General features: G+C 42.8%; 1 protein-coding gene across 2 annotated transcripts in view; it reads left to right on the forward strand.

The window, feature by feature from the left end:
* NDUFA9 (NADH:ubiquinone oxidoreductase subunit A9) overlaps positions 1 to 21070 on the forward strand; it is a 46348-nt gene that overhangs the window by 15251 nt on the left and 10027 nt on the right. For both annotated transcript variants that reach the window (XM_085893788.1, XM_085893792.1), the window contains exons 5-10: positions 33 to 174; positions 2313 to 2415; positions 11278 to 11345; positions 13882 to 13958; positions 19489 to 19584; positions 20982 to 21048. In XM_085893788.1, the coding sequence (XP_085749914.1) occupies positions 33 to 174; positions 2313 to 2415; positions 11278 to 11345; positions 13882 to 13958; positions 19489 to 19584; positions 20982 to 21048 (553 nt within the window). The remainder of the gene's footprint in view (positions 1 to 32; positions 175 to 2312; positions 2416 to 11277; positions 11346 to 13881; positions 13959 to 19488; positions 19585 to 20981; positions 21049 to 21070) is intronic.

The following is a 21070-nucleotide window of genomic DNA, read 5'->3' on the forward strand; positions in this document are numbered from 1 at the left end:
TTGTTTGATCTTTTGCATATTTGTTATTGCAGCAATTTCTCCTTTGATGATGTCTTTGTGAAGATCCCGCAAAACCTGGCAAGGATTTCTAAGGAAGAAGGAGTTCAGCGGTTCATCCACATGTCACACATCAATGCAGATGTTGGCAGTCCTTCTCCATTCCTTCGTGCCAAGGTTATTCTCCAGTTACATGCAGTGTCAAGTCTCTCTTTGGACCAAGGTCCAAGGGTGTTTATTGTTAAGGGTTGTAACCTTCTTTTCTGTTTGAACTGGCCACAGTGGAGTGTCTTTCTGGATTCAGTCATGGTAGTCCTGCAGCGTAATCTGATATTTCAGATCAATTGTTCAAATTTGCATAAAAGCACCAAAATTGGTACACATGTAGAATAATGTATTCCGAACAATTCTAGATATGGAGCCACCCGAGATTGTGCCTTGGTCAGCTTCGGTGACCATTTTCCAAAATGGCTGCCATTCTACTTTAGCAAAATTGGCTATATGCTCTTATTTTCTTATTGTATTGGTGGTAGATATAAGGAAAGTGTTAAATTCAGTAAATTGACCATGAAAAGGCATATTCAAATATTATGAGCCAGTATTTTCGGTAAAAAAGCCATTATTTTATTTGTAAATTACTGCTCTCCTGAATCTTTTTGCTGAAAAGTACCCATTATTGCCTGGAGAACAAGAGTCAAATGATATTCATCACATTCAATGGGTTTGGAATCAACAAAAATTGCATTATGGATTACATACTTTACTGTATTTTGAAAAGGGAACTGATAATCGTAATAATGACAAACTCAGAAAATGTAGTCAAATTATTGCACACTTCACTTTTAAGTGGCTATGGTTTACTGTCTACTACCATTCTACCAGGACACATGGTACATGCATACATCAGTCTAGTACAATATGAGTTTCTGAGCTCAAGTGTACTGGCTCTGGATCAAGAAGTCAACACTTACAAGCAATGCGACTTTGCATTTGCACATTCTAAGCTAGGCCGATATCTCAGTCTGTGTCTACTGCGTCTGTCTACTGGCATTCTCCTTCACAAACACACAGTCCAGTGCATTGCAGATTAGCCTTCTTGCATTTGCAGCGGTTTCTACAGCCTTTTTTGCAGCCGCACGACACCAGCTCGAAGCAGCTTTTTGAAGCCTCAGGGATTGTGGTCCAGAGCGGTTCGTAGGAACCATCCTCTGTTTGCCGCCAGCCCCAGCTTGTTGGTGATGGAAGCACGGGTTGAGGGACCAAGACCTGCCCCCAGACATAGCCACCCTGGAAGACTGATCTCTTCACATGCTGTTCCAAAGCATCGTAGGGAGGTGGGTTGCGCTGGACGGAGTTCCTCTTGGCGAAGAGTTTCTTTCTGGCCTCGTTGACATCCGTATATGGACTGGTGCGGTCATAGAGGAGCACCACAAACCTTTCAATGCAGTGCATTGTGTCATCCTGGATGTTGACTGGCGTGGTGGTCAGGGTCACAAGAGAATCTGTCAGTTCTGGAAACGAGTTCCATGTGGCCCAGGCAGATTTCTTCCCATGCCCCACGAATGCTGATACCTTGTCACATCCGGTCATGGCGTGGAAGACAGGGAGGGCACGTGCCTTCTGTGGACCGAGGGAGGCAGCTATTTCATGGGCAGGGATGTAGCGGTAGTTCTTGCCCGTCCCAAAGGCAATCCAGAGTTCATCCACGCATGGTAGTGCCTGGGCTACCATCACCGCCAAGACGACGTCGGTGTCTACGGTTCGAACTTGAATCCGACGGTGGTCATGTTCTGCAGCATGGGCCACATGTAGCCAATATTACCAATTACAACACCACTTCCACCACTACCACCACCACAACAAAATACTTCTGAACCTGTCACTGATGCTGTGTGCGAAAATGGATTTTCCCATAAAAATGACCATTTTTCCCCAATACAATGGTTGGAAATATAATAAATCAACACAAATGACATTTGTATTGTTTTCCTTTGTAAATGCACATCACATGGAGTATTTATCACCTCTGAGAAACCTACAAAGAGAATAACAATGACAGATATCCCAAGCTGTAAAGTAGAATGATGGCCATTTTGGAAAATGGCCGCCAAAGCTGACCAAGGCAAAATCTCGAGTGGCTCCATATCCAGAATTGTTCAGAATACATTAGTCAACATATCTACCAATTTTGGTGCTTTTATGAAAAGTCGAACAATTGGTTTGCTATGCTGCAGTACTATGGTGTTTTGTTTTATTTTTAATTTATTCTGTGTAGTAGGTGACCGACTGTTCGTGTTCTGTGTGGTTATTTTCAGGGCTTGGGTGAACAGGTTGTACGAGAGGCGTTTCCAGAAGCCATCATTCTCAAGCCTTCTGACATATATGGCCAAGAGGATACTTTTTTCAACTATCTTGCACGTAGGTCGTTGCGTTGAAAATTTGGAAATGGATGTTCTAACTCGAGGCTTGTGAACAATGAAGTATTCATTGTAACAGACTCTGTGACGTGATGGTTTGAGCTACCACTCCAATTCTGGGAGTTCGGTGCTTCAAATCCCGTCCAAGTCATGCCAAAGACTTCAAAAATTGTACGAGCTGCGTCGTTGCTTGACACTCAATATTTGACGAAGATATAGCATGGACAAACAACCATATGTTGACAATACCAGCAAAGGCATTGATGGGCTTTATGACCTTCCTGCATTTAAGTTTCTTGCAAGGAAACATAGCTACATTTATTTTGAGACATTGTAATCTATATACAGTATACACTGCCTTCAGAAAGTATTGCTGTGGGCTGGGGGTCGGTGGCGAGAACGACCGCTAGATGGGGAAGTTTACGCCGTCCCCCACCAGACTCCCCGGAATTATAGGCCGTCGCTGCGGATAATTCCGTGAGCCGCGGGTCGCAGAACCGACTGTGGTCGCCAATATATCGATCGTGTGGCATATGGTTATTTGTCTAGAGCCTAAGTATCCACACAACCTCTTTTACCGGGGATCCACGCCCTCGGAACGCCTGGTCGAACCAGATTTACTCTACCGGCAGCGGTGAATTCACACTACTGACTCCTGCTTTGCCACCTACCTTTCCGGCTCATTGCAGTCGAGCGGGGCCTGCCCAGGACGTTCCGGCTATGACAGACCAATTACCGGGGATAAAACCCTGTCTGAACTCAGACCCAGACCATGCTGGACCAAATAAAGAAAGGACAGAAACGAGCTGGGAACATTTCTAATAATTTATTTACAGTAAATAAAAGACAAGAGAAGCGAGACTTAAAGCGAATATTCAATGCAAGTATTTACAATGGCAAAAACACTTATGCAGTTCTACTTACAAGATGGGCCCAACACACTCAGACACACACACAAATGAAAAGAAAACCCAGAGTTCTTTATTGGACCCTCCAGCCGATGTGAGAGAGAGACAGAGACAGACGGACGTGCTGGGGGTCAGAGTTCAGATGGGTACCTGATCGTCAGAGGGAGGGTGTGCTCCACGATGTGGCACCTGACAAATGTCATTGGTCCGATCCCCAGTCGCACGAGGGGGACTCGAGGCTCATGGCGGAATTCGGGTGGCGAATAATCGGGATCCGCTGAGGGGGGTCAGGGTCGCTCTGTCTTTCCTTGTAGAGGGCCAGCAGTGACACGTTCGCCACCTCGATAGCCCTCTGCTCAACCCTCGTGACAGCAAAAACCCCTTCGTAACAGCAACGTAGACCTCCTGTGACAACCCCTCGTAACCACCCCTCGTAACAGCAAAAACCCTTCGTCCACAGAACTCCTCTTGCACTGAACTCTCCGCTGAGGATGGTGTTGGTAATTTTATCGACCTCCCTCAGCAGGGAGGGGTCTTGGTGAAACTGACGTCACTGTTTGCCCTAATTGGACGGGGCTCCCATGGGTCCGCCCTTTCTGGGTGGGGTTTCAGCTATGCCGGGAAAACCCCGCCCCCCACTCCACGCGTGCCCATACTCGTCAAAAAGAAGTTACAAAGTTTGTGGAAGCCGAGAAGGAACTGCCAGAGATTCTGCCTCATTCAGCGAGTTGCCGGTGAGACGAGTGAAGCGCTTCTTCAGTGGTGTTGTCGGTTTGTTTGATGGTTTGTTGGATGGTTAGATTTAATAACCTAACTGAAAGAAATTGTAACGCATGTTTTTGATTCTCCCACTTGACAAAAGGAAGGGGAATCTGACTACACACATACTTAACGGAATAACTGACTTTTGGGACCTGAATGTTGAGTGCTCATGGTTTCCAGATCCGTAACAGTATTCACATCCCTTGACTTTTGTCACATTTTGTTTTGTTACAACCTGAACTCGGTGTATTGATTGAACTTACATTTTTTGTCACCGATCTACACAAATATTCCCCATAATGACAAAGTGAGAACTTGTTTTTAGAATTTTTTTACAAATCAATTAAAACTAAAAATCTGAAATGTCTTGCGTCAATAAGTATTCAACTCCTTTGCTACGACTCTCCAAGTTGAGATCAGGTGCATCCAACTTCCTTTGATCATCCTTGAGATGTCTCCACAACTTGATTGCAGTCCAGCTTTGGCCAATTCAACTGATTGGACATTGTTTCAAAAGAAACACAATTTTCTATATAAGGTCCAACAGTTGACAGTGAATGTCAGAGCAGAAACTCGACCATGAATTCCAAGGAACTGTCCATAGAACTTTGAGATATAATTGTGAGGAGGCATTGATCTGGGGAAGGGTATAAAACAATTTCTAGAGTGTTGAAAGTTCCCAAGAGCACAGTGAGCTCCATCATTAGGAAATGGAAAGAATATCGAATGAGCCAGACTCTTCCTTGAGCTGGCTGTCCAGCCAAACTGAGCAACCAGGCAAGAAGACCTTGGTTGGGAAGGTGACCAAGAACCCAATGACCACTCTGACAGAACTATAGAGTTCCTTGGCTGAGATGGGAGACCCTGCTAGAAGGACAATAATCTCTGCAGCACTTCACAAATCTAGGCTTTATGAGAGTTGCCAGACGAAAGGCACACCTGAGAAAAAGGCACATGACAGCATGCCTGGATTTATAAAAAAGCACTGAGAGCATGACAAAAATATTCTGAGGTCTGATGAGACAAAAATTGAACTCTTTAGCCTGAATGCAAAGCTCTACGTCTGGCAGAAGCCGAGCACAGCTCATCACGCATCTCACACCATCCCTACCATGGTGATGCCTATGATGGTGATGCCATCACACAATTTGGATGGTTTTCAGCGGCAGGGACTGGGAGACTTGAAAGCATAGAAGGAACAATGAATGGAGCCAAATAGAGACAAATGCTTGAGGATAACCTGTTTTAAAGTGCAAAGGACCTGAGGGTGCGGTGATTTACGTTCCAACAGGTTAATGACCCCAAGCATACAGCCAAAGCAACACTGGAATGGCTTCAGAACAAGAATATGAAAGTCCTTCAGTGGCCCAGCCAAACACCAGACTTGAATCCCATTGAGAATCTGTGTAAAGACTTGAAGATTGCTGTTCACCGACACTCTCCATCCAACTTGACAGAGCTTGACCAAATCTGCAAAGAAGAATGGGAGAAAATCCCCAAATCCAGATGTGCAAACCTGATACAGACATACTCAAGAAGACTCGAAGCTGTGATCGCTGCGAAAGGCGCTTCTACAAGGTATTGACTCAGAGGGTTCAGTGCTTATTGACGCAAGATGTTTCAACTTTTCATTTGTAATTAATTTGTGAAAATTTCTAAAAACATGTTTTCACTGTCATTGTGGGGTATTTTGTGTAGATCGGTGAAATTTTTTTTTATTTAATTTAATACATTATAAATTCAGGCTGTAACACAACAAAACGTGAAAAAAGTCAATGGGTGTGAATACTTTCTGAAGGCACTCTATTGTATTTATTTCTCTGTCACAGAGGAAGTGACCTCATGTTCATGGAAGTGACGTCGCTTTCGTCATTGAAAGGGAGCACACAGTGTCAGTGTTGGAGCCATTCACCATGTGGTTTCCACTCAGGAAAGGTGAATTTATGCAATCCAAAACTTTTACTACACGCACCTAAATTTGGGATGCTTGCAAGACCATTCCAATTGTTTTCACAACTACAGCGCTCGAGGTGAGACATTAGTAATTTTTATTTGCAGTAAAAATATATACTGGTGAGTAATTTTACTTGGTCAATTTTAACTTTACTGTTAAAGTATATGTATATATATATATATATATATATATATATATATATATATATATATATATATATATATATATATATATATATATATATATATATATATAATTTTTTTTTAAACAATATTCCATTTCTTTGTACACACGTGGAGAGGTATTAATTATGGATGGAAGCACAGCGGCGAGAGAAATGAGATTTGCGCGTTAGCGGAAGAGGAGGAAAAAACAGAATTGCAATTATAGAAATGTTCAATTTGCCATTTGAAGTTCCATTATCACTGATAATAAATATATTGTTATGGCTGTGGAAATTCGCAGAACACCATAAAGGTTCCTTAGATCAGTTATCGCGGTAAGTGAGTGTTCAGATAGGTTTCCCCACCGTTGTTTAGAGGGATTTCTTCGTGTTCATCGGGCCCTGACCCTTTGAGATCGTGTTTTTCTTTCTCTATCGTTATTTTGAACCGACATATCTCGCCCACCATTACAACAAACCACGACGCCAACAACACAACCACCCCCAACTATGCCGCAACACCAACAACACTACGATCGCCACAACAACACCACCACCATTTAACCATCTTCGCCACTACGCCAGCTTGCAAACGCCATCCTCCACAGACCACACTACGACCCTTTCCACGTTCAAAAGGGGTCCGAGAACGCGGGCGTAAAAGAACGAGGAAAAGAAACCTCCAATGGTGAGTGTGGGTTTTTTTACGCCTTTTTTCTCCGAGCTGGTGTGACGAGAAGGGCGAGGCGGCTCGCTCGCGATTGGTGGATACGAGGAGTGAGGTGGTCGGAGTTGGGAAACGCCCCCTTTTCGAGAAACTTCTCAAAAAGGCCCGAAGGAGGGTGGAGCCAAAAACGGGGAGGGGCGAAGGGTGGAGCCCCGAGTTATATAAGGCTGCACGAGACACGAGGTCTGGTCTTTTCTCTTTCGTGTGGTGGTCGTCAAGTCTTTGATGGTTTCGCCGTCGGGTGGTTCATCGCTCTCCTGGCTCTTGGTCCTGTGGTTCATGCGCTCTTGGTCCTGTGGAGTGACCTGTTCGTTGGAGTCGTGGGACGGTAGAAAGTCTGGGCGACGCACTGGAGGTGCAGCTCTGCTGGCTGGGTGGCGTGAACCTGCGCGTCCGTGCGAGGAGCGCCGGGAGAGCTCGCCGGCCACGCTAGCTGTCGTGGGGACAGGGCGACGCGACTCGCCGACCACCGAGGGGGGCAGGTAACCTGCATCGGTCTCGTGGGCCTATTCGGTCAGCCAAGGCTCACGGACATAAAGGTCCACGGACCCCGTCTCCCTCCCTGCCTATGGGGAGGTCTTTCCTTTTGTTTTTGTATGCATGCTGTGGCGCCATGTCCTTTTAAGTAACGACTGTATAAGTAACTGTGCATGATCCTTGCACATATTCGGTTGTATTGCTTTCTATTTGCCTTGCTTGTACATACGTGCATGATTCCTTGCTTGTGTTGTGTGTAAATAATAAATGTACTTGCTTGCGAAATGTATCCCGTTCGTTGCGTCCTCTTTCCCCTATTGAAAATGCCATCTTGCATCGTGGAATAATTAGTTGGGTTTTAAACACCCGGTAAGGAGAATCGGATCTGTCGAGGTCGGCGATAATACCCGCTTGGTTATCGCTGAAGAATGGAGCGAACCGCTTAAGCGATTCGTGTCCCAAGCCGACCTGCGGCTAAGTACAGCCCCTCGGTAGGTTACCCGCGCGAGTACTTAGGTATTTCGATATTCGGCGAGTGACCCTATTTCGCGCGGGTAGAATGCGGACTGGGCTGTGGAGAGGTTAAACCCCCACCCGTGACTGGTTTCTGGTGATAGTTCCAGGAGGGTCACGACTGAATTGTCCGACCGGTGGGCGACGCGGTTGCGATTAGAGGTACGCGGCCGATCGCACGTTGGTGGGCGCGAATTCATAACAATATTTATAAAATAATCACATTTTTCTTTTTGAAACAAAAGTAAATCCACAAGCCTGTGAGTTATATTCTTTAACAACTGTGCTGTGATCACAGTGTATGTCTCTTGGCCCTCCCTCTTGCTTTTGGGGGATGCTCTTGTCCCTGTCATTTTTGATGGGCGTTACACGAGTAATATAATATTCTTTGTCAGAGTGGCAACCTGACCTGGATTGTAACCCTAGCCATAGAAACCGCAACACCGATGCCCTGCATAGTGCATGGTTCATGATCTTTCTGGTATTCGTTTCATTCACATTTTGAATTATAATGTTTGGCTGCGAGCTTTTGCCACAAGGTACCAGCCTCGGTGGTGTCATGGTTAGAGCATCCGCTGGGAGGATGGCGGTTCAAACCCTGGCCGAGTTGTACTAAAGACTTTTTTTTTACAGCATTCTACTTGTTGCTTCCTTCCTTGATGCTCAGCCCTTAATATGACAGAGCATTGAGAAACAACATTGGGAAGGCAATACCAAACCCAAAATCCAGAATCCAGACATACCAAAAATCCAGACATGAAATCGGAGCCATATCCCTGGACATATCACATGCTTTTGACGCGGTCTGGCACCCTGCCTTGCTCACTAAACTCTCTTCCTACGGTGGTCAAGGCCATCTCCACTCGTGCTTTGCAGACTTCCTCTCCTGTCGCAGCCAATGTGTGGCTGGAGTTCTTTCATCCCCTCTTCCTGTCCAGGCTGGAGTTCCTCAAGGCAGCATTCTGGGCCCTGTTCTTTTTCTGGTTTTCATCAATGATATGTCTGATGCTGAAAAATCCTCTTTATCTCTTTGCTGATGACACCACCCTCTGCTGTACCATCTGTCATCCCTCAGACCGGCAAGCAGGAGCTTCTTCGCTCACTGTAGATCTGGATAAAAATCACAAACTGGCCCAACTCGTGGAACATGGTTTTCCATCCTGACAAATCTCACACTCTCAATATGTATCTCCGAAAGGACCGTTTAGACCCCCCCCCACCGCCAATCTCCTTTCTCAACAATCCTCTTAAAGAAGCCCTTTCATTCAAGCTTCTGGGTCTCACTATCTGCCATGATCATTCCGGGGAAAGCCACAATTCCAACCTGGCCTCCAAAGCCAGTCGCCAACTGGGAATCCTCCGTCTTGCAAAGTCCTTTCTCGGCCCATCTGAACTCCTGACGACATACAAAGCTTTTGTCCACAGCCTGATGGAGTACTGCTCTCCCCTTTGGGCTGGTGCTCCTGCCTCTCACCTTTCTTGGCTTCATGCTGTGGAAATCAAGGCATTTAGGATCATTGGTATCTCCCACAGTGAGGCTGAGTCTTCGGGTCTCTCACCCTCTCACTGCAGGTAGGTCGGTGGTCTGTCTTCTACCTTCTCCTCTCTGGTTTCGCCCCCCCTGCTCTGTCTGCGACATGTCCCCCCCCGCCCCCCCTCATATTTCCGCATGGTGCTCAAGGTCCGCCAGCAACCCCTTCTGGTAAAACTACCAAAATCACGAATCGCTGCTCACCTTCACACTTTCATTTCTCTTTTACCCCACCTTTGGAATAATCTCACACACTTTGTTCAATCCAATCCTTCCCTCCAGGCCTTCACAACAGCTGTTCAACACCACCACTTATCTCCCCCCTCCAAAACCTCGATCTTTTCTACCCCCGTTAATCCACCCCAAACCCACCACCTTCAAATTCCCTGATTTCCTTCCTGAATGTCCATCTTGTATACCCCGTGTTCATCGCCCCATCCCTCTCCCTTCCACAGATCTCCTAATGTCTCTGTTCCCCAATGTTTTTCCCTTCCCACTCCCACCCTTCTTGTCTCACCCCCCCCCCTTGTGTTGCGTTGTATGGTAGCAATCGTACGAGCCTTGACAATGTGTACAAAAAAAAGAACACCGAGTTTAACCCTTGCCAAAAAATGATTCAGCAACATCAATACTCTCTTTGTAAAGAGTATGGTACAACAGAATCAAAACAGGTTTTACATGCGGTTATGACATGAAGAATACGATTAGTTTGGTGTTGGTCAAGGTGTAAAGCAGGGCAGTGTATTGTCTTCAACACTCTTCATTGAGCCTCTCCTTATTGCATAGGGAAAAGCCGAGGGGGATTTGAACTCAGGATCCGAGGATCCCAAGCCCACCACCCTAACCAATAAGACAACACCAGGCATGCTCCTACCAATTGTAACTTTTATTGCATTGTAGTATTTACTTCACATTTATATTCTGCTAAACGACACACTTTGCCATCATCATTTGCATCAACTCACCACCCATACAGCTTTGACATCTCCATCTGATCGTTGGTATATCTTGCATGGATCCATATAATCGAATGTCGAAGTTCTCAGTTGTACAAACATGTTAAGTGTCAAATCTATCCTTTTCGACTCGGTTGTTGGGGTGCTCCTCATGTACAAAATGGATGATGAATGGCTGCTTAAATCTGTGTTTTCTGGTGAACTATTTCATGACAGGTTTTATTGGTGGCCAAAAACTCAACATAAGGTGATACTGAAATGGCATCTAAAAGCAGCTGATATTTCTGTGAACACCCGAGAATCTCCCAACCATTTCAAATGGAAGTGCAAGTTCGAGCAAGGGATGAAAAATGTAGAAAACAAAACAAAGTAAACAAAACAAAACGGTGTAAGAATAAGCTTGAAATCCCAAACCATCAGTTGTTTACTGTCTTGTACATAACTGAGGTTTCGCAGCAAAAATTGTACTATCTTCTCACCTCGGACATGTTCATCAAACAGAATTTGGTACTCTTCATCAGTCACATGTTGTCAACGCCGGATAGCGCTTATTGTGAACACATTGTTGAGTTTGGTGGAGATGCTGTTATGGTGTTCATTGTTTGATCGCTGAAACAAGCACTCTTTTGAAATGGTGTTTGATACGACTCTGTTGTGTGTGGTGGTTGTGTTTAATGTGTGTGGCGTTTGATCAAATCACGGCTATAACTCAGGTGTGTCACATAATACATATCAATGCTGTTTGAAGGACTTTTACGGAACCATGCCCATGCTTCCTCTTATTGTACAACAGATGTATTTGATCCTTTGAAGGTCTATTCATTATGCGAGGAGTGCTGTTCTTTGTAATGCTTTCTTGCCTTCTACTGTAGGTCTGCGCTTGTTTGGGGGAATTCCACTCAATCATATGGGCAAGCGCACTTCCAAGAAACCTGTCTTTGTGAGTTATGACAATGACCCCAACTTTGAGACGTGCTAAATTTCCGTCAATTGGTGATTCTGCTCCATTTTCTATTTTATTTTATTTTATTTTATTTTTTAGCCTCAAAGTTGGTCAATAATATCCAGGGTGTCCATAAAGTCACTTTATAATTTATAATTCATACCGTCTTGATGTGCTTCGTGCAACTAATGGTGCCCATATAGAAGTGTATTAAATGAGGCAAAAAAAACTTAAATATCTACTCCCATTTTGTAATAATTTCCACAGGTTTATCTATTCATTTGCTTTTGTAATAAATCTTTTATATTGCAAAGAGACTTTATGGACACCCTGTACATCTTTCGATTCACTCACTCACTCTCACTCACCAACTAATATAAATGTTTAGTATTTTCTGGATGGGCTACAAAGTTGAAATTTTGCAAACTTGTATAACTTGAAGCCATGATTCCAGAAAAAAATTCACAAAACTGTCCCTCAATATGCATGAATGAAAACATCGGTAAGAGAAAGTCCATTGGTGCAGCTTTGCTCCTACTCACGGATGATCACTGACCGAAGACAATGGCATGTCACCTGATAATGAATGGGAATAATCGCTTCCGAATGGAGCTGGTATTTCTGTTTTATGGCATCATGATTAGACAAGTGTCTGTGCGTTTTTGTTACAGACATTGTACATTGGTAGAAAATCATTAATGGGCGTTGTACAGTGGTTGAAAGTCAATATATACATATATTGTAACGAGCGTTCCTGGCCGAAACTAACTGTTACATCTCCACAAGATGGCCTGAGCATAGAGGCTTGAATTAAAACTGGAGTGCACCGAATAGCGGCTCAGGGAACATGACAGTTCTCAATTTTGTTTTGCATACTTTGAGAACATTACTTGGCATGCACAAGGAGAAGCGATTGATCGATCCCACAATCACTAGAATAAAAAGTTAAATATAAAGTAGTGTTCCACACACTTCTTTTTTTGAGGGTTTCCTTGCAGGGCAACTATTTCAAAATTTTGGTTGTCCCAAAAAAAGTTTTTTTTTTTTTTAATTCATTTTCTGAATACCCTTCACTGTGGATAATTATACATGCCAATAGCTGTAGAATGCATACACATGCCTATTGCAAAGGATAAGAGACAACAAATGCTTATTTCTAAAGAACTTCTATGTAACTTTTATTTGCAATTTAAAATTGCCATGTAAAAGCAAGGTAACGGATAACAGCATACAGGAACATACAGGAGTTAAGGTTGTGCTCACACATAAAATCACGTGTAACAACCACATTCCAGTTAACTTTTATTGTCAATCCAGGAGGTAGATTTGTACATCACAGGGTCAATATGAATGCTCAAGGCACGTTCATGAGGTTACCCGACCTGGGCAACCAATCATTAGTTTGGTTGCCCAATGCTAAATTTTGGTTACCCCCAGGCACCCATTAGTGTCCATTCTTGTAACAAGTTTCATAATGGGTAATGAAATGGAGCAGGAGGGATGTAAACGTAAAACAACACCAACGAGAGTACATAGAACATGATACCCCATGCTGTGTTCAGGTATAATGATGGAGTAAAAGGTTTATAGTTTACACCATGTGTTGGCTATTAAAATATGATTTATACTTTAAAAATAACTAATGAAAAAGAGAAGTAAGCCTCAATGTTTCGGCAGCATGCTCCGCCCATTGACTGGAGGAAGTAACTGGAACGAACGGGATGCAGAGTTTATAAGAACTCCACAATTCTGGTTATTACGGGGTGCTGATTGGCGGGTCATTGTGTTACTGATTTCCAGTATGGTCTTGTTCATCATAACCCAATGTCCTCGGTGTGTTTATAGTTATGATTGTAGGTGTCTGATTCTTAATGAGGGTTAAGCAGATATCATTAATGAGTAACTCGTTTTCTTGGGGGATCGAGTGATGCAGATGTATCTCCATAGCTTCTGTGATACTCCTTGTCTGCCAATGGCTGACGGATGATATGAGAAGTGTGCTGTCTGGTCTAAAGCTCACCCTCCCCACACTCCCCCACCCCTATCTCTGACTTTAGAGGGGTGAGGGGAAAAAAGAGATGAGGCAAAAATCACTATACGGGTGTGTGTGTGTGTGTGTGTGTGTGTGTGTGTGTGTGTGTGTGTGTGTGTGTGTGTGTGTGTGTGTGTGTGTGTGTGTGTGTGTGTGTGTGTGTGTGTGTGTGTGTGTGTGTGTGTGTGTGTGTGTGTGTGTGTGTGTGTGTTATAAAAATGACTTCTGGTTTAATTATATGACAGTTATTTCCTAATGAGTGTCAGCATTAGCATTTGTAAATCTCAATCAGCATCAATCACAATCAGACATTTGATCTCATTGCAAGCCACAAGTGAAACTTAGAAAATAATGCTATGTCATTTTTGTAAGCTACCGCGATCATCATATCCATCAGAATGATATTGATGATCATATATTGAGTTAGGCTGTTTGGTTTCTCTTTTTCATAGTGTTAACATTAACCGTGTTAATGACAGTTTGTGATGTGGCTTTTGACAGGTCGTGGACATTGCTAAAGCTATCGTACAAAGTGCTCGGGATCCCAATGCACCAGCGCAGACCTACGTGCTCACTGGGTGAGGTAGCATTTGGATTTCCCATAAGGAGCACTGTTTATTACATATCCATGAGGGGAGGAGTGGTGCTTTGGGCTGATTTGTGAGGGGTTTGGGGTGGGGAGAAGTTGCATACATACGGATCACATTAGAGTACTGTGAATGGAAAAATTCTAATAAATTTGATTATTTTGCTTGCTGTAGAGAACAAGAGCTTTAAAAAAATATATATTGCTTTTGATTACTTTTTATGGCCCTATATTGTTTGTGGTATTCAGTCGAAGTAGGACGTTTGATATCCCCATTGATGTATTTGAGATGAGCAAATACAACCCGTCGCTTCGCTGACAGGAATATTAAGACCGGAGGTGGGTGGATGGTGGAAGGGGTGTGGGAGAAAATAAGAGGTAGGAGGGTGGGGGTAGTGGGGAGGCGATTGGTGTGTTCTGGATATGCATTTGATCGGGGGACTTTAGGGAAACGAGGGTGGGGGAATTGGTCCCCTTATGTGGTTATTAGTACAGGATTGAATGAAATTGGGTACTGTAAAACAGCATGTTCAAACGGGTCATACTGAGCAATGCCCAGACACCGCTCAAAGACAGGGGGTAGATTCAAACATGCCTCGATTTGGAAGGATGTCCTCGGTGTGTGGAAGGATCTCCTCGGTGGAAGGCTTTGGGAGGAGGGAAGGGAAGGAACGGAATTTTCGTTCAATTGTTGAAAAAGCCTTGCCGGTGATCGTGCCTTTATTTAATTTCCACACATACAATAAGCTCGAGAATCTCTTAACCTGAGACAAATTGTGGAATTGATCCAAGCAGCAGTTCCAACTGCAAAAAAAGCTTTCATTTGTCCAATTCACATATTCTTTGACTCTCCTTACTCTCCTTGACCTCTGGAGAGTTGTATGGTGGTGGAGGGGGTTTGGGAGGATGATAGCATGAGGGGAATGGAAAGCAGTGAGAGGGGAGGGAAGGAAAGGCAGTAAGAGGTGAGGGGAGGGGGAGGCAGTGCAAGGGGAAGGAAGCTTGAGGGGGAGGGAAGGTAGCGCAAGGGGAGTGTAGGCAGCATACCAGGGCATTACCAGGGCAATAGAATGCAACCAAACTGCAACGTTTACTTTTTAACCGCTGTGTTCTATATTAAACTGGGTGGGAGCATTTAAAGATTAAAACTCATGCTATCTATCTGGCAAAGGCCTGCCTGCATGCATGCCCCCCGCACCCCCATATGCATTCGTCCAACATCCTCGCAGTCCATGCTAACCGTGCACGCGCATCGGCGATATACTCATCCTTTCACTCGTACACATGCACATATTTTCCCACATCTGCACTGCACGGTGGCATGTCCAATGTGGCTTCAATGCCACAGCACATGCGCTGCTGCACATCTGCTCCCCACATGCAGAAGCACATGGTTTGGGAGACTGCCACATAACCTCCTCCACAACTCCACACACCATGGGGCCCGGGTGCGAGTTAGTGTTCAGATGTGCACCTGTGAAACTAGTGCACCGCACACACTTAACCCAGCATGCAGGCACGCGCACACCCCACAGAGTCATTCGGACCCATTTGTACCAGGTCCGTGTGTGCTGTCTTCGTACCTCTTCGTTTTCAGCAACTTTCGACTATTAATATATTGCAGCAACTATTAGTATATTTATATTAATGTATTATCATGACAGCAGATCGCACATAATGGTGTAAAGCAAAAAAACCCCTCTTCACTTGCTCCAACAAACAAATACCTCTTCCTTTGCAGAACTTCTGACTTAATATATTGCAGCAACTATTAGTGTATTTGAATTAATATTTTGTCATGAAAGCAGATCACACAAAATGGTAAAAAAGAAAACTGCATATTAATATGTAATTGCCGGAAAAAAAAAGACCATTCTGGACTGCATTGTCATGATTTGCAAAAACAGGTTATAGAGCACGGTGTTGCACACAATGAAGTTCCACTTTCTGCACATTCCTTAATCTTTTCTTCACTTAATATAATTGTCCATACAGTAGAAAAAAACAAAAAATATTATGCCTTGCTTAAATAAATACGCCGAGTTATAAAAATTGCGGATTTGTGGAAATTTTTAGATTTCACTCCAGATTTTGACACTTATTTATTCCACCAGATCCGATTTCTCCAATCAGATATAATGTTTCGATTAAATACTTTAATTGCTCTGTGAGAGTAGATCGTGTTTCCAAATTGAGGCATGTTTGAATAGGCCAAAGAAAATGGCGAACTCAGACCCCAGCAAGCTGACAGAGGGCTGACCAAGGATGATTTCTTGCTGAAGGATAATTAAATAAGGCCGTTAATTATATTCAAAAGGGGTGCTTAAATTAACCCAAACAACCAATTTTCATTTATGCACTACGATGGAGTTATCCGAGTATACATGCAGTTTCAGACTATAAGGTTTCATAGGAAACCAAAGCATGGAATAAGCAGAGGTTGCAAGACCAGAAAGGAGTTGGTAGAAGGCAGATGGACCACCGACCTGTCTGCGATGGTGAACTGATAAGCCCATAGACTCAGCACCAGTGTGGGAGATTCCAATGATCTTGAAGGTCCAATGATTCAATGATCAAGCTGAGCAAGATGTGAGGCAGGGGAGACAGCCCAGAGGGGAGAGCTGTCCTCCATCAAGCTGCGGATGAAGGTCTTGTCGGTGGATATAAGCTCAGGAGTGCTAAGGAAGGACTTTGTATGATTGAGGATGCCCAGTTGGCAGCTAGCTTTGGAGGCCAACTTTGAAATGTAGTTTGCCCAAGAAAGATCATGGCTGAAAGTGATACCCAAGAGTTTGACTGAACCACCTCAAGAGGGTTGTTAAGAAAGTAGTTGGTGGGGAGGGGGGGTGGGTGTTGCCAGACGGTCCTTTCAGTGAGATATCGTGAGAGTGAGAGATGTGTCTGGATTGAAAGACATATTCCAAGTGTTTGACTGGTTTGTGATTTTTATTTTTATTTTGTAATCTTTTTTTTCCAACGTCTGAAGAGAGGGAAGAGACTGTAGCCTGCCTGTCTGAAGGTTGAGGGATGTCATGGCACAATGTGGAGTCATCAGCAAATAGACAAAAGATTTTCCAGAGAGTCAGAGAGATCATTGATGAAGATAAGCAATAAGACTGGGCCCAGAACACTGCCTTGGGGCACCCGAGGCAGATCCAGGATTTTAGGTTAGGGTGAGCACAAAAATTTACATTTCATGGTGTTTACTTCCTTTGCACACAAGTCTGACAACAAAACGAAAGTCAAAATAGGAATTTTTCTTCTAATGGGCTCAGTGGATAATATAAATAGATTTTTAATAAGTTGTTTACTTGTTTATCATTTCAGAATCTTCACTATTCATGTACAGATTTTGATTCGTTTTGATTAAAAATAAATAATTAAACGTTCATAGTATTGGATAAGAACTCGGGATATCTTGTGTATTCAGCAATGGTTAAATTACGTTGGAACACACAGTCTGCTCTCTTTCTTCAATGGTTAGTTCACAATCATGATGCAAAAAGGATCAAACCAACAAAAGGTAGCAGCACGACTATACTCGTAATCATAATTTTAAAATTCCAACACACTGAAAAGGCTTTACCAGTTGGAGGAGTTACAAAATCAAATGATAGCAGTTTAACAATTTTACATTTTTTTCTGCATGCACATCATTGTCCTTTTAATTCCATCTTTTTTGAAGAAAAAAACAACAACTGTGAATACTGCTTTGAATATTCATACTTTTTGAAGTACTACATCGTTCTGTTGTTGCTGTTGCTGTTGTTGTTGTTCAATTGGAAAACTTAAAATGACAATAACACAGTAACTATAACGAAAAATACCAAATTTATAGCCATCTTTTTAGACAATGTTTAGAACCTAACAGACCCTGATTTTTGGAATAATGTATTTGTACACTTCAAAAACGTAAACATAATTAAACACTTAAAGCATTTTCTTGAATGTAATCGCTGCAGATTTTACGTTTAAAATGTTTGAGATGCTATACAATATTAGGTAGGCTTACCAACCTTATTATATATTTAGTCTCTCCAATGGAAAATGTTGGAAAAATTCACTGCATGAGACAGTTTCCCTTCCCACATTCCCAGACCGCATCTTTGGTTTTATTTATATACACCTCATTACATGTGACAAAAACAATTTCTTTCGATGGGAGGGGAGGGGTTTAGGGAGGACGCCCCCCTCCCTGGATCCACCCGTGGGCACTCCAACCTTGACAGGAAGAGGAGATGAAAGGATTCTGTTGAGTGCCACACTTTGGCTATGAGAGTGGAGCAAGTCAGTAAGCCATGTGTGGAGTTGGCCTTGGATGCCATAGGCAGACAGTTTGGAGAACAAGGCAGGATGCCAGACTGTTTCAAAAGCATGATATACATCCAGAGAGACTGCCTGAACTCATGTCTGACATTGAGGGCCTCAATCCATTGTTGGGTGAGTAGAAGCAGCATGTCCAACGTGGAGTGAGCTGGTCTTAAACCATATTGCATATATATATATATATATATATATATATATATATATATATATATATATATATATATATATATATATATATATATATATATATATATATATATATAATAACATGATATCTCAAAAGTTTGTGGATGGATTATGCCAAAACATGGTGGATGATTGGGGTTGGGGACAAGAACAAGTTGATTCAATTTGGTTAAGGCTCCACCACAATCTGGCCTATCATTGGGCTACAAAACGTAATCAAACGGAAGACCCAGAAGGTACCCGAATTAGCAAAGGGCAGAAGATGGAGTCATCAGGAGGAGCCTGGATAGGATTCGGGTTTCAGCCACTACTCCACAACCCTCAAACACATCCAGGCCCAGCCAAGTGAACCTTGCAGAAAAATTTCTGAAAGTATTCACTTCTCCTTAGAGAGATAGAAAATGAGAGGGAGAGAGAGTAAAAGAGATGAAGGAGAAGAAAAATCAAGAATAAGAATGAATAAAGACATTTGTGAAAATTGTTTTTTTTAGAAGCAAGTGTGAAAAATAGCAAAGAACAAAGATGTCGGGAAGAACTCAAAGATAGAGGTTGTTCAGCTGAGCGGATGTATGTGCTCTTCTCGAGTGCTGTTCTTGTTTGAAAATGTTTTCATATTCATCTTCATTGACTCATTTTAGCCTTAATGTGCCCAAAAGTGGTCATTAAAATATCCTAACAATCAATAAAGCTACGGATAATGGCAATGTATGTGAAATAATTTGGTGTATGGATGATGCAGGTATAAAATGGGCCATAATAGCACGAGGTCTTAATCAAAGCGTGTTCAGGTAAATATGTTTGTTTTTTCCGAATGAGTGTGCAAGGTGAGACTATGCGCTGCACCGATTGTTGTTGTAATTTAATTGTGCATTTAATCAGAGCAAAGTCAATTTGATGTTTTTTGTTGTTGCTTGAACTGTTAAAATATAGGAACATTTTAATAATTTAGCATCATGTTGATGATTCTTGTTGGTGTTGAAAAGTGTTCTCATCGGTGATTTCTGATTCAGGTCCAACAGATATTCGCTGTATGAAATAGTCAAGTTTGTGTACTCGGTGGCTCATCGACAGTTCGTCCCTTACCATTTACCCACACCCTTGTACAAGTGAGTATCTGCTTTATGACAGGCTCCTGCCTTGCTGTAATGCATTTATTTATTCATTCATTTATTCATTCGTTTCGTTAATTTACTTTTATGTCGGGTGGTAAAGACACCACCGTGTTACCATGAGGCACTTGATGAAACAGCTTTGTGTTGACATTGGAAACCCTTTGTTTATTTGCTTGCTTTTGTTTTCTTGTTGCAATTTGCTTGTTTCACAAATATAAGACATGCCCTATTTCCTCCAGCATGTCAGGCCAAAGGTCCTGCGTTGCCCTCGGAATGGTCCCTTGTCCCTACCTACCAAGTTTAATAACTGGTGTTGTAACCACAAAACACCATCTTAAAAATCAACTATAACATAGAAATTGACACGAATGCATCAATGAATATGCTTAACGCCTGTGTTTGAGGTCAACCCACTGATACATTTGATCTCAAATGCCATGTAAAACAAATTGTAGGTCACATGAAATGAGGAACATGAGAGTTAAAAAAAGGAAGAGATAAATAGAAGAGACATCATCAGATGCTTCCAATGTGAGATGGTTTGCAAAATTATTTTCAAAGGACATGTGATTTAATCGATTCATCATTGTTTTACAATCCATACTTGTGCCAGGTTTGGTTAAAATCCCTTTAGTGGTTTGCAAGTTATTGCGGTGACAAAATATTTTTCAATTAACGGGCACATGCCATTTGACCTTTGCTTTTTTTTTGTTTGTTTGTTTTTAAACCCAAACTATAATTGGTTCATCTTTTTAGGACAGTCCATACTTATCAAGTTTGGTGGAGAGGAGATGGGGACCATACTCTGTGCAGAGCATTGGTGCTGTTTAAGCAGTCTCCTTGGCTATTGGGCACAATCCTGGATGGGTCGCTACGCCAACACAATATACCAGCATGCTGGCACTCATTTTGCCAACCTCGGAAGGATGACAGGCAGTTAACCCCACTTGGTATTAATCCAACAGCTGAGCGGGATTTGAACTCAGGACCCTTGGATCCCAAGCCCACCACTCTAACCATTAAGCCAACACCAGGCATAGTTTGGTGGAAATACCTTGAAAAGTTTTGTTCACAAGTTATAGTGGTTAAAAAAAAAACATATCAGATGGACGGACAACCTGAAATCCAGAGGCATTACATACAGTCCTAAGTAACCCTTGCAGTCCTGAGATGTCTTGTTCAAATGCTATATGTTTATCGTCTGCATCATCGCCTGTTTGTTGTTTAATTTCTATGCAGCAGCCACTTGTGGGACTTGTTGACATCCTTGTTTTTAAAGCACCAGACAAAAGGTCGTGGATGTAGATTGCAAGCTTAATTTGAGCTAATTAATCTTTCATGGCATAACTTCCTATTTGCTAAGTGGCATCTGGTATTGCTTTGCCTTTCAGCCTGTGGGCACTGTTCTTTGAGAAGTTCACTGTGCACCGCTGGGCGACACGGGACAAAGTAAACAGGGTGAGTCCATGAATGCTCTCTT

The sequence above is a fragment of the Eptatretus burgeri genome, chromosome 1 (genome assembly GCF_056783735.1).
Source record: "Eptatretus burgeri isolate ZD-2024b chromosome 1, Ebu_testis_v1, whole genome shotgun sequence".
NCBI lineage: Eukaryota > Metazoa > Chordata > Myxini > Myxiniformes > Myxinidae > Eptatretus > Eptatretus burgeri.